This window comes from Idiotropiscis lumnitzeri, chromosome 12 (genome assembly GCF_059441095.1).
Source record: "Idiotropiscis lumnitzeri isolate Australia: NSW breed Sydney's pygmy pipehorse chromosome 12, RoL_Ilum_1.0, whole genome shotgun sequence".
NCBI lineage: Eukaryota > Metazoa > Chordata > Actinopteri > Syngnathiformes > Syngnathidae > Idiotropiscis > Idiotropiscis lumnitzeri.
In genome coordinates, this window is record NC_142402.1 from 17,495,214 (window position 1) to 17,508,876 (window position 13,663).

General features: G+C 43.6%; 1 protein-coding gene across 2 annotated transcripts; it reads right to left on the bottom strand.

Annotated features, from left to right (window-relative positions):
* Positions 1-968: 968 nt before the first annotated feature.
* mpz (myelin protein zero) lies at positions 969-13,329 on the bottom strand. Of its 2 annotated transcripts, none has more exons than XM_088311095.1 (6): positions 13,103-13,329; positions 10,680-10,846; positions 9,852-10,065; positions 8,323-8,452; positions 7,859-7,901; positions 969-4,807 (listed from the first exon to the last, which is right to left on the bottom strand). In XM_088311095.1, the coding sequence occupies exons 1-6, from the start codon at positions 13,146-13,148 to the stop codon at positions 4,727-4,729; spliced, it is 681 nt and encodes a 226-aa protein (XP_088167221.1). In that variant the 5' UTR covers positions 13,149-13,329; the 3' UTR covers positions 969-4,726. The 2 variants fall into 2 exon arrangements, with proteins under 2 accessions (XP_088167221.1, XP_088167223.1); XM_088311097.1 differs by having other exon boundaries at positions 969-4,260; positions 13,103-13,328.
* Positions 13,330-13,663: the final 334 nt, after the last annotated feature.

Here is a 13,663-nt window from a genome sequence, read left to right on the forward strand (position 1 = left end):
TTTGTAGGTCGCTAACACGTCTGATCACCATAAGGTTAACAAAAAATAAAATAAAATACAGTCACCGTTCAAAGTGAAATGGCTGAGAGGAGGGTGGGGGTCAGCTGATATTAGCGTTAGCATATTGGGAGCATATGCTAGCGGGCCCACACGACAGATGCCGCCGGTGATCCTGCGACACCGCCAACCTGGCATCTTTTCACGCTGGCTGCCAACGCTCACTTCTTGCCTTATGTTCCTTCTTCTGCACTCATGCGCCTCAGGCAGATGAGTCACTTTATTAGGTACATAGGCTAAATGTACTGTATGGCAAAACGGAGAAAAACATTAGCATTGTGTGTTGCACTTAAAGATAAAAGAAAAATAACTCATTGTATGAAAGAGCATGTAGCTTAGCCTTGCAGTCCGCTAGCGTAATGTCAATGCTAATTAGAGTCTCTGTTGCAGCGCTAGAACACACAAAGAAATAGATTGAACACAAACGGTGCAGCAGACACATATAGACAGAAACTATAACAGTGCTCACAATCACATATTCTTTATCTTACGTGAAGAACTAAGATAACGCTGTATTGATGAGTCTGTCTTGTACTGCCCCCTGGTGGCCAAGCACAATGGTCTTGCAGGGTAAGACAAATTTGAATGATTTTCAATTATATTAAAATCAGTACTCTATATTTTCACAAAGTATGATATGGAGTTCTATTTTTCCTTCCTTAAAACACATCACAACCACATTTTTGTGTTTGTTTTGTGTGTGTGGGGTGTTGCTGAAATGCATTAATGTCATTTCCATTCATTTCAAGCTGTGCTTACCTTTTGGCTTTAACATGATCAGGCTTTAGTTTCTGTGTTCAGTCGGAACTTCAAAAGTCGCTGGCAGAGACTACATGTGTGGGCGGGGCTATATGAGCTCACTTTTTGACCACTCGCATTGTAAGCTTGCTCATTCAGGAAGGCAAACATGGTGTGCTTAAATGTTTTATTCACGTTCTTTTTACAACATATTACACATTCAATTAGAGCGACGACAAGCGTTAAATTGAATAAATGTAAAAAAAAATAATAAAATAAAACAACAAAAACAACAATTTGAGATGAAGTCAATTCAAATGAGGGAATGTTACATTGCTCCTAAAACATACACAGCGTTTAATACGATTACAAGCATTCCAGATAGCTCGGAATTTTCCAAAGGAACATTCAAGTCTCGGCCATCCCCAAACTTTACGTCTGCCGAGGCGCCGTTTGGCTCGTGGTTTGCTTTTGGGACGCCAGCGGAGCACCAAAACGTTCTATTGCTTGACTGGCTTTGATTTTTTTTCTTTTTTTTGCTAAGCTTAGCACGACGTACACGATGAACTTCGTTTCCACCAAGTAGCCTCGTTTGGCTCCAGAATGCGACGCAATTCTTGTCAGTTCCGATGGGAAAGAGAATAATTGCTCGTTCCGCACAAACATCACCCATGTCAATTCACGGTCTGACTTCCTGTTCCTGCCGACTCTCCCTCTCCTTTGGTTGCTGTGTGTGGGGCAGCGAAGCCCACTGCCCCACACGAACTTGGCCTCGAGACAATTCTGCCTATCAACAAAGCGACGAAACTCAAAAACATTTTGAACAATCTTGTCATTGCGTCTAGGTAGCTCCACTTTTCAGTTGTTGGGTTTTTCCTCAAGTTTCCTGTCGACTCTCCCTCTCCTTTCTCTGCTGAGTGTTGGGCAGGAAAGCCCTCTGCCCTCGGGTTGTCATGGAAACAGCATAGCAAGCGTGTGTTGCGTTCAATGCGCATTGAATTCTGCCGAGCAACAAAACAAAAAAAGGCAAGAAAGTATCCAACCAGACGAGGTTTAATACGTCACGGCGTAGCTAGCAAAGATTTTGGATTTGAGGTGTGACCAAGTTTCCAGCCAATTGAATTCTGCCTAGCAACAAATCCAGTTAAGTCGGTTGTGCTTGTTTTCTGGTAAAGTTTTCAGTTTTTGTGAGTTTTGTTCCTTAAGTTTATACCGCCTCTCTCTCTCCTTTTTCTGCTGTGTGGGGCAGGTCAGCCCTCCGCCTCAAAAGTAAAAAAATGTCGGCTTGGGGGCACAAAAGATGGAATTCTGCCTAGCAACAAGTGAAAGTGAAGTGGTTACTATAAAAGTTGTAGCTCAAATTCGATGCTAATATGATTCACAACAGTTGTCGATGAAGCAGATCAAATTCGGAGTTTGGTATCGTGCCCCAAGGAAACGATGCTCAGAGCTTAAATGAAGTGGTAAAAACTTTGGACTCGGGGGCCACAAATGATTGAATTCTGCCTATCAACAAGCACCAGTCAAATGTTATCGCTGCATTTTGCTGGTTCAAGATTTCAGGTAGTGAGGAGTAGCTAAAAAAAAATGTATCGTAGACTACAGCTGAGGCTTTGTGAATTTCTTTTTTCAGTTATTGAGTCGGAGTTAAAAAGTTAAATAAATAGGTCATGGCTAACAACAAAGGCTGTTGGGGCTTCATGAAATTTTGTTTGCGTCTAGCTCACTAAACTTTTCAGTCATTGATGCGTAGCTGATTTAAAAAAAAAAGTGTCGTAGGAAAAAGGCTGCTTGCCCTTTACAAAATTTGCCGTTGATGAATAATTTTATACGATTTCCCCCAAGAAACACGAGCCGGATGAGGATCCACCTTCCCAAGCAAACCGAGCTGAAGCCAACGAAAACTCTCGGTGGAAATGCGGCTCTGCACGCGAACTTTCCTTTGCCAGTCGGGGGCAGAGGTGAGCGTCTTGGCATTTGAACAAAAGACGGAAGGAGGGTCAGAAGAAGGAGAGCGGGATGGCGAGGACCGCACGGAGAGCCGGGTTGTTTGAAGGGCAGGCGAAGGGAGGCAAAGGAGGGAACGAGCTGCAAGTCCGATAAGAAGCGGCTTAACGAGCAAAGTGGATTGTGCCGAGTCCTATTTTGCGGCGTGGCCGCCAGACGACAGGAAGCGGAAGGAGATAAAAGCCAAAGACGTGATGAAGATGCGGGGAATGGAGGGACGGCAACGAGATGTTTGGGGGTAAAAAAAAAAAAAGGACAGTCCCATCTGAAGTAGCTCCCGTCCGCCGCCCGCCGTCCGGGCCCTCGACGTCATCCGTGCTCGTCAGTCGCCGGCCTGCCAAGCGAAACGGCGGACGCTAAATCATACCCGACGCCACCCAACACCGACCCGCTGACTGGTCTAAGAAAGGCGCTGCTGTTAGCAGTGAAGCCGGCCCGAAATAGATGCCATTAAAACTATATAAGGGGCCAGATGGGCCAGAGGTGGGCGGTGGGGAGCAACGTAGCGCCCTCTACCGCCAGGCCGAGGCACTACAGCAAAAAAGACGCTGGGATTTTCACTGAGAAAGAATACGGTCTTATTATTCCTGTAAAATTATATTTTTCTCAAAAATGTCTGAAAAATTATGACTTTACTTGCGGATTTTATTTTTGCAAGAAGAAAAAATATTCAACTTCATTCTCCAAAAAATACACTACTTGATCTTTTTCCCCAAAATAGCTGACTTTTTTTTTTCCTGAAAAAACGCCTTTATTCTTAGAATATTTGCATTATTAAATTATTAGAATTATTACCATTACATCTTTGGCAATTTTAATCAAGTATTTACCCTCCCAAAAATGTTAAAAATACTCCAACTTTGATCTTGAAAAAAAATTGGACTTCACTACCACGTTACGACTTTTTCTTCCCAACTGCAAACCTTATTTGGAATATTAAAATATCCTTCCATTAAAAAAAAAAAAAAAAAAAAAAAAAAAAAAACGTTTTGCTTGACGCAGATGAAGTCATGTTAAAACGGGCACGACTTTTATCTCTGTCGACGCTGCCCCGAGGTCTGGCCAGGGCTTGCTCACGTTCTTTTCACCAGATTGAGTAATAAAGGGAAAAAAAAAAAGATTGAGGCGGCTCCGGCCCGGCCGGAGGGGCGTCTGGCGGGCTCCTGTGGCGCCGGTTATGAGCGTCGTTAGGCCTTAAACACTTTTTTACGCGTGGCCCGGTGAGTGCATAAAGGGACGCCGGTGAGGAAATTATTTGCCACTACCACTGACAGTTCGGGTGGAGGGGGGGAGGGGAGGAGGGGGCGGGGGGCACGGGGAGGGCATCTATTCTTCTTATAGCCTGCCTTAAAGGAAGAGAGATAATGCGAAGTAATGACGACTGAGGGGAAAGGAGAAGGGGGGGTGCGTCAGGCAGACTAGAGAGGTGGAGGCGTCACGGAGGAGTCAGACCTTTATCTAAGAAAAGAAGAACAAGGGTGGGGGCAGAGAGAGAGAGAGAGGAGACAGTGGTTAGAAGAGAATATTGAAACATTTGCAAGAGGTGGGGGGGCAGGATAAAGGGTGACGCCACTGTGGGGTGGGGGCACAAGCAAGAGGGCAGCGTCAAAACGCCGACTTCGGGATCAGAAATCTGAGTCGATGGAGATGATGCTACACGGTACGCCCCCACCCCTGTGAATCGCCACCCCCCCACCTATTTGAGGGTGAGCTGCCGGGCGAGGCGAGAAAGGAGCCCGGGCGCTTTAGTGGGGCCCCCGCTCGGGCTCTCCTGGCCGTTCTTGCGGGTCAGCTCCAGCTCGATGGTCATCAGCACCCGCCCGGCGGCGTCCTCAATCGCCGCGCCCCCTCCGCCACCCGTCCCCCCGTCCCGCCCGGGCTGGAGCAGCCGCCCAAGGAGCGCGCCCCAGCCCCGCCCCGTATCCTATTTGCGCTCCTTGCGGGACTCCTGCTTCTTCTTCTCCGAGGTCTTTGGCTTGGCGGGGTCGGCCGCTGGCGCGGGGCCCTGTGGGAGAGCAGGGACAGAGAGGGGGGCGGGGGCAGAACAGGGGTGGAGAGTCACTCGAGGAGGAAAGGAGTGCCAGGGGGAGGGGGGGGGGGGGGGGGTTGGCTGGGGTCGCTTTTAGAGAGACGGGCGGCGCTGCGGTGAAGGGGAGAGAAGAAACATTTTTTAAAAAAAGGAGTCGAGCGAAAGAGATGAGAATATGGCGAAGGGGGGGGGGGGGTTCTTTTAAGTGCGGGGAGAGAGAGTTAGGGGGGGCGGTGTCCAGAGCTGGAGGGGCGGGGTGACAAAAGAGGTAACCATGCATTAGGATGGGACATAGTGACAGGTGCGTGGGCTCCACACACCTGTACAAATCATGACAATTCGGTAACCGCACGCAGGCACACTCACATATATACACACAGTGAAGCCCATAAAATATCTCATTTGACTTTTTTAAGATTTCATATTTTTATATGAAAACATCACATTGCGTCATGACCATTTTAGCTATGGAAAAAAAAAAGTAACATTATTCTGCCTTCTTTCATTTTAAACTTACCACTTTGTTAAACATTTTGCCTTTAACGCAGTTAAAAATAAATTTAAAAAAATCAATATGTACATTTTGTTTTACATTTTTATAAAATTGTCACTTCATGTAAAAAGACAACACACAACTATTCTCATGATATCAGATTATTTTTTTCCCTCAAAACGATTTATTTCGTAAAATTATTAAATTCACTTATATTTTTATAAAAAATTAAACAATCTAAAAAGGGCTTTATTCTGACAATGTTTGCCTTTTTGTCAGATGTTTTAGAATTAAAATATTTTGTCTTAAATCTAAATCTATTTTATCTTAAAGACTATTTACATAATATTTTGCCTCTCTCGAAAAAATATATAACATATATTTTTGTAAAATTACAAATTTAATAATATTAATATTTAATATTTCCCATTGTTCCCAAACGTTAATTTACGATTTCCACTCAGACCTTTGCCTCTAATGTTATGACTTTTTTTTTTAATTAATCTTCCCCAAAAAATTAATGTAAAAGAAAAAAAATGTGTTCCCAGTTCCCTCATTTTTGAGCATTTGAAATGCACTAAAATGGGCAAACTCTGTAAAAAAAAAAAAAAAAAAAGTAGCGTGCGTCAAGTGCAACTGGAGCGTGGCAAGGCAGCCTTCACGAAGACTTCTCACCATGAGCACTTTCAAAGAACGGACCGCGAGCGGCGAGGAGAATTTAAAACACAAGCATCAGCTTGACGAGCACGCCGGTGGGCTCCAATCAACCCCTTACTGAGCACCTCTAATTGGACTTTGATCATCATCGGCAAGACCAAAAAGAAGAGGAGGAAGCTGGGAATGAATGCGGACGCATCCGGAACTGCGGCGGGGCGCAGCTTTCGGCCCCCTCGAGGTTAAAATGAAGGCCAGCGGAAGGGGGGGGTCATGTGCTTGAGTGGTTGGGGGGAAGTGTGTGTGTGTGTGGGGGGGGGGCGGGGTGGTCAAGCCTCGAGGAGGGAGAAGATGAAGAGTGAGCGCTAGTGATTTCCTGTCTGAGTGCATCACATGACCTGAAGGAGAAAGGAGGGGGGGGGGCAGCTGCTCCTCCAGGCCTGCGGGGGGAGTCAAAGGTGAGGAGGGAGAAAGGGGGAGGAAGAGGAACTCCAATCGATACAAAGCGTGAGCCACAATTATCATTCCACAACTCCGTGTGTGAGCGCGCGTGTATATGGACATTTGTGAAAGTGAGTGCGTGCACATGCACGTGTCATTGTCTGCGTGTGTGTGACCCCGCATAAGACGTTATGTGAGTGCGTGTTTGAGGCCATTTTAAGTGCGCGCGCGCGTACGTGTGCAATTGTGCATATGTCTATGTGTATGTCATTGTGAGTGAGACTGCGTGTGCGCGTGATCGCGTGGGCGTGTGCGTGATAGAACGCGTGTTTGAGTGCGTACATCGTGTGCCACGGGGCGCTCTGTGTGTGCGTGCGTGTGTGTGTGTGTTCGCATATATGAATAAATAACTTAAAAAGCAGGGAGGATGACATGCGTGACAGCGTCGTCACGGCAACCAAGCAACGGCCACATTGCCCTGCCTGCGCTTGCACAAACAAGGTCACACGTACACACGTACACGCAGGCACACACACGGTGCCCCGTGGCACTGGAGAGTAACCTGACAATCATCTGACAGTTAAAAGACGAGAAAAAGAAGAAGACAGTGAAAGTGGGGGCCATTGGGTGGGAGAGGCTAAAGGGTGGGGGGGGGGGCTGGACTCTCGAGTCAGACAATGAACGTATGAGGCGGTTTGGTGCCCCCTGTAGGTGTGAAGCATAATAACAAGAGAGGCTTTGTTTTGCTCAGCGTTTGAAGCGTTCACAAACGAGTGGCAGAAACACGAAATGACGTCAAGCGTTCTTTGAGAACGTCGCCACCCGCAAAGTCACTAAACTTCTCGACATCATCAAAATAAATGAGGTTATTTTTGTATTATTACAACCATTATGATTAAAAGCAAATGAACAATATGGATTTTTGAGGCCGATTTTGATATTTGGATGAATACATTTTTAAATAAATTAATTCATTAAAAAATAAGCAAAAAATGACTAACAAGACATCTTTTTTTTTTTTTTTTTAAAAGACACTCCAAATCAAGAATGTGATTACACCAATCAGTTTCTTTACCTATTGTAAAAATGCTGACCTCAGTCAAAATCAATGAAGGTATTTTCATAATAGCAGAACCCTCAAAATCAATTGGCTTCTTTTATGTTGCAATACCTGACAAAAATCTTTTTTTTTTTTTTTTTTTTTTTAATGTCACGGTCATCAACATCAAAACTGGTTCTTGCCATGACCTTCCTCTCTTAAAAGCAGACTGTCAAGGAGCAAATTATTGATCGGGCTGTGTTAAAAATCACTCCATATCAAAAGGTTTGCTTGATTGCTCGCTTGCTTTGTGTGGCGCCGTGTGATTGGGCGAGGAGAAGGAAGAAGAGGAGCGAGAAAAAAACAAAAAATCAAAACGTGCATGAACTTGTGAACTTGCCTGTCTCTGCTGTGATCCCTCCTTCTTTTTCTTGCCGTGTTTGCTGGAGGACAAAACACAAAACAAAGAAGTCAGGATGTCTTTGTGGCGCCGGCACGCTCATCTTCTGGCGGGATGACGGACGGACGCGGCGTCATCGCACCCATGTGCTGGATTATCCGGCGGATTACACGCAGATGAAGATTGCAATCTGGCTAAATCGCCTGACGCGCATCCAGGGGCGGCGCGACGGCCTTGGCAACGGGGATACATTTTGCAAAACGATGCAACATCCAAAACAAAGAAGATTCTAGAAAGCGTATTATTGGAAAATCAGATAAAATAAGTATTTTTAAAAAAAAAAATCTTAAAATCTCTGCGACTAAGCAACGCAGGTGTCTGTGCCCGGGAGGGGATCGGGCTTGGGGCGCAGCCCAAGGCGGCCGGTGTGCAGCTGCAGCGTCCGCTCGGGGCCCCGCACTGACCTGACGTTGAGGCTGAAGACGCGGCGCGCCACCAGGAAGCGCATCAGGTAGTAGATGACCACGATCAGCAGCAGCAGGCCCAGAACGGCGCCCACGATGGAGCCCGTGATCACACCCGCCTGGATGGGCACTGCAAGGCAAGCGGGAGCACGCAGGAAGATTACAAATTTTTATTTAATTTTTTTTAAAGAGGGTTTGCGACCAAAAGGGACAGTGAAAAAGCAATAGTAGAAAAGGATTCATGCAAAAAAAAAATGATGGTGAAAAAACTGAAAAATGATGGATAACAAAATTGAGTGTAAAAATAGTGTTGAAAAAAAAGCGGCAAACAAAGTGACAAAAAAAGTGCTGGAAAAAAAAATATGTGATGAGAATTAAAGTGCAGCAAAAAGGTGATGGAAAAAAGAAGTTAGTTAAAAAAAAAAAAAGGTGACCAAAAGAACTTAGAAGAGTAAATTGAACAAAGGTTATGGTATTTTAAAAAAAAGGTGATTTTGGTAATTATGGTAAAAAAGAATATTGAATATATAATAAATTATGTTAAGAAAAATATTTTAAAAAATGACGAGAAAACAATTATGTTAAAAATTTGACGTTAAAAAAAAAAAGAATTAAGGTAACACATGGTCAGTAAAAAAAAAAAACACAAAAGAAATGGAATGTCAATAAAGTGACAATTAAAAAAAATGAAAGCTAAGTAAAATGTGGTGAAAACCCATTTAAAAACTGACTGTGAAAATGTGGTTTTAAACAAAACTCACAGCAATAAATTGACAAAAAAAAGTGACGAATGCCCTTAATTGAAAAAGTAAAGTAAAAAAAATAAAATAAAATTACAGTACATGAATTATGGTAAAAAGGTGCTGGGAGACAAAATGATGACAAAAACTTCTGTTGACGGCAACGGTAAAAACTTCCATGGTTAAACAATTGCTCATTAAAAAGTGACAGGAGAAAAGTTTTGGTGGAGAAGAGAAGAAGGTCGGCAGCTAAAGCAAGCGATAACAATCTCAAAGATAAAATCCAATGACTTCCAATGAGAGCAATCTTGCATTATTCATGCGGCAATTAGCGGATCAATAACGGCCGCACGGTGCCATAGCGGTCAGTACGTCTGCCCCACACTCCCGAGGTTCGGCGTTCGAATCAAACCTCCCAATCGGGATGTAGCATTATAATGTTTTATAGTTTTAGGTTGGATTTTACTTTTTTTTTTTTTTTTTTTTACAATTTCCCAAATTAGAATTCAACTTCAGAAAATTGTGCCAAATTATAGAAAACAACAAAAACTGAAAATTGGTCACAAATCTGTAAAAGGAAATTGTGTAAAAAAAATTAAATAAAAAAAACACAAAACAAGAAAATAATAATAAAATATAGATAAAAATAAATAAAATTGGTAGAAAATATCCTAAAACGTATGAACAATACAAAAACCTTTTTGCATACAAATTACTTTTTTTCACAAAATTAATAAAAACTAAAAAAAAAAAAAATCTTCAAAAAAAACATGCGTGCGTGCGACTAACCTTTCTCAAAGACGAGCAGACGCACGCTGGAAGGCCTTCCGCCAATGTCGGGCGGGTTCTTGGCATCGCAGGTGAAGGTGCCGTTGTCGCTGAACTCCAAATTCTTGAGCAGGATGGAGCCGTCGCGGCGGCTCGGGTCCCCCACGAACTCCAACCGGTCCCTGAAGGGACCCTTGTTGTCCACGTAGGCCATCCCGCCCGTGTAGTGGAAGATCTGAAAACAAATTTGTCATTTACCGACACTTCGTCTATATATTACTAAATATTTATCAACAAATACAATGAATTTAATTGAAGTCAATTCTGAGAATGTTTTTCCTTCTAATTAAATTATTATTTTTTTGCTTCATCGGAATGACTCAAACAGTAGCATAGCAGCAGTAAGAAAATATGAAGCTGCTTCTAAAATGTCCGCCAAAGGATAAGAAGAAATTTGAAGGAGGCCACGGCGGGACAGTTGCGGAAGGCAGGCGAGATAATGAGAAAAAGAGGACGAATAGGAGGACAGGATGGAGGAAGATAAAAGCGGAGATTAGACGTGCGACAGGAGAGGATGATAAGAGGACGATAAGTGGGCGACGGCGAAATGAAAAAAAAAAAGATTACAAGCTAATGAATGCAAAATGTAAACGTGCTGATATGAATTAAGAAGTGACATGTTCAACTTTTACCCTATTAGCACGTCTCTCTCCCTCTCTGCTCTGATTGGCTGAGACAAATCACATGCTTCTAGTACCTTTTCTACCCATTTGGTTTAACTTATTTATTAGACTTAAAAAAAACACTTAAAAAGAGTGTGTGTGTGTGCGTGCGTGCGCTTGTATTTACAGAGATGCTGTCCCTGGCCCCGTCGGGCCTGTAGGTCCAGGAGAAGGTGACGTCCTCGGAGGTCCAGCGCCAAGAGAAGAAGGAGCAGGAGAGCCGCACCTCGGTGCCCACCAGAGCGTGACGCTCCCAGCCCGTGTAAATCACGATGGCCTGGGACGGCTCAGGCACTGCACTCAAGGAAGTTGCACAAGTCAGTTGATGCTACTTCCTGGAAGGTTCCACTACCTTAAAGGCAGAGATGGCAAATCCAGGTCCAGAAAGTAGAAGCTCTGCCGTAGTTTGGCTTTAGCCACAACTTGGCTAATTGGCTTTAGCCACAGCCGGGCTAAAGCCAAATTGTGGCAGGATATTTACTTTCTGGACCTGGATTCCCCATCTCTGCTTCCAGGCAGTAACCGCCTTCAGATGACATCGTCCGCGAACGATCTTTATGCTTCTACCGCCGCTGTTTCCCTCATCAACATGTCTGTAATCCTTAAAATAACTCAAGGGACATTTGGATAAATTATCTGGGGAATCTAATTTAGACAATAGTCATTACAGTCCGAAAATTAAGACTTTTTTTTTTTCACCTCAAGTTCCAGGAACTTTTAGCTTTTAGCTAGCGCTTCCTTAAACTAAAATAATCTTGTGACCCACTGTGAAATAAAATGCCAGAAGTCATCCAATCAAACACATTCTGGACTAAAGATCCCCCGAAAGGTTCCTGGAACTCTTATAAGTACTACCCTCACACCGGGGAGTTTTTTTGTTCCGGATTTAGATTACCTTTGTTTATTTGGACCACAGGAAGGATATTGTCTAAATGTAGTTCTTGGGGGATTTCTTTGTCACCCTGCTCGTGGGGTTGTCTGTTTTTTGTTTTGTGAGCAGTCCAGAAATTTTCAAGGAGCTACTCGTAGCACAAAGTCGAATTCCTGGAAGTTGACGTGAAAATACCGCTTTGGAGGACGCCACGGTAAACTTAGTATCAAAATCCCAAAAAAAGAGATCCTACTAGGGAAGTAGGGCACTTAAAAAGATGGAAATATTGTATAGCGTGAGCGTAGAAATGATCATCGCAATCAAAGCATTAAATATTGAATGTGTCCGCCGTAGCGCATGGATGATGATTGATGATAATTGGCTTTCGGGCACTAAATCAATATTTCACCAACCGGGAAAATATGATGCTGTCAAAAAAAAAAAAGAAAAATCAGACCGCATGGAATAAGATCTTAATAACGAGCTGCAAAAAAGGAAAATAGCGATGCGTTGTAGCTTTTGGGACAAGTCGCATAGCAACTGGTGGTGTCAATTAAGGAAGATGATAGCGGAGATCATTAAAGTTGAGTCAATTAATCGTCCGCTAAGCCGCTTAGTGGTCGTTAAGGAGGAGATGCTGAGGACCGATCAGTGGCATCTACCGTCCGTCATGTTTACGAGTGGGAGGAGCCACGTGCAGCATATTTGAGATATCGCAATATAAACATTAGAGCGTCAATGGCCTCGTAAAAAACACATCATGGATCAATTTTAAATCCGTCTTGCGACACAAAAACTACAAAAAGACTTTTCTCTTATTATTGATATTTTTTTTTCATTTAAAAAAATATTCGATGAAAGCAGGCATTTTTTTTTATTAAAAAAATTTAAAGCAAAGCTACCCTTGGTTCAATTGTTTTCATTCATCTTACATCAAATTATAAGTTTTAAAAACATTTATAATGCGCTAAATTATTTTCATTCACAAATTTGCTTTCATTCAAATGTTTTCATCAAAAACTTGAAAAAAAATTTCAGCATGAAAAAAAATATTTTGCATATTTAAAATATATCTAGCTCCGGTTTCCTCCCACATTCCAAAAACATGCATTGTAGGCCAATTGAACATTCTAAATTGCCCCTAGGTATGAGTGTGAGCGCGGAAGGTTGTTCGTCTATGTGTGCCCTGCGATTGGCTGGTAACCAGTTCAGGGTGTCCCCCGCCTACTGCCCGAAGATAGCTGGGATAGGCTCCAGCACCCCCCGCGACCCTAGTGAGGAGAAGCGGTATAGATGATGGATGGATGGATGGATAAAATATATCTAAATATATATATTAATAATTAAATACATTTTGTCATCCAAAGAAACCATGTCCAAATTTCTTCGTAATTCTTTTTTGCCCCTTTGCAGCACAAAATAAATTTGCTTTCCAATATTAGAATCAACAACAAAAAAAAAATCAAACTTCCAAATGAAACACGTTCCAGCATTAAAATGAAAACATTTGAAAAAATGAAATTTCTCGTTACGTCCACACATATAATCACTCTCCAATAACGCCCCCCTATAAAAAATTGTTCTTCTGTAAGCTAATGGAAGGACATACTTGCATTTCAACACTTGATGCAGGTGTACGGATGCTGTGGTATGAAAACTTGAGGTTATGTTTCTGTTACCTGCGGCCAGGACGAGGAGGGACGCCAGCGCCACCAGGGTCAGCATGATGGTCTGCGGCAAGTTTGGACTTCCCACCGACACGGAGGAATCAACAGGGGTGACAAACACACACGGACAGACAAATGCAAGCGACCGGTCTCAGTCGCGTAAGAGTCCCACTCTGTGAAGAAGAAGACGGCGACCAAGGATCTGAGCCGAGAGGCGCAAGACAGCAACAGCAGGCCCGACAGTGTGAGGAGTCTTTATAGGGGGACACACCCCTCGCTCGGCCCCGGCGCCAGGGACCTTCCTCCTCCTCCTCCTCACCCCCCCACTTCCAGTATGGTCGACTCTGACGAGAGACCCACCCTCCAAGGATAGAGATGCTCACGTTAACCCCTCAAGTGGGAGACAGGAAGTGACATTGAGTTTAAGAGCACTCAAATTGAGGAAATACTTCTTTTAAGTAGTCAGGCCAAGTTTAGAAAACCCTAGACCACTCTGGACAACCTTGCACTAGCCTAACCCGACATGTTAGTCCGGAACCTCTACAAACTTGGACCACTCAGAAGCTCCCTGGA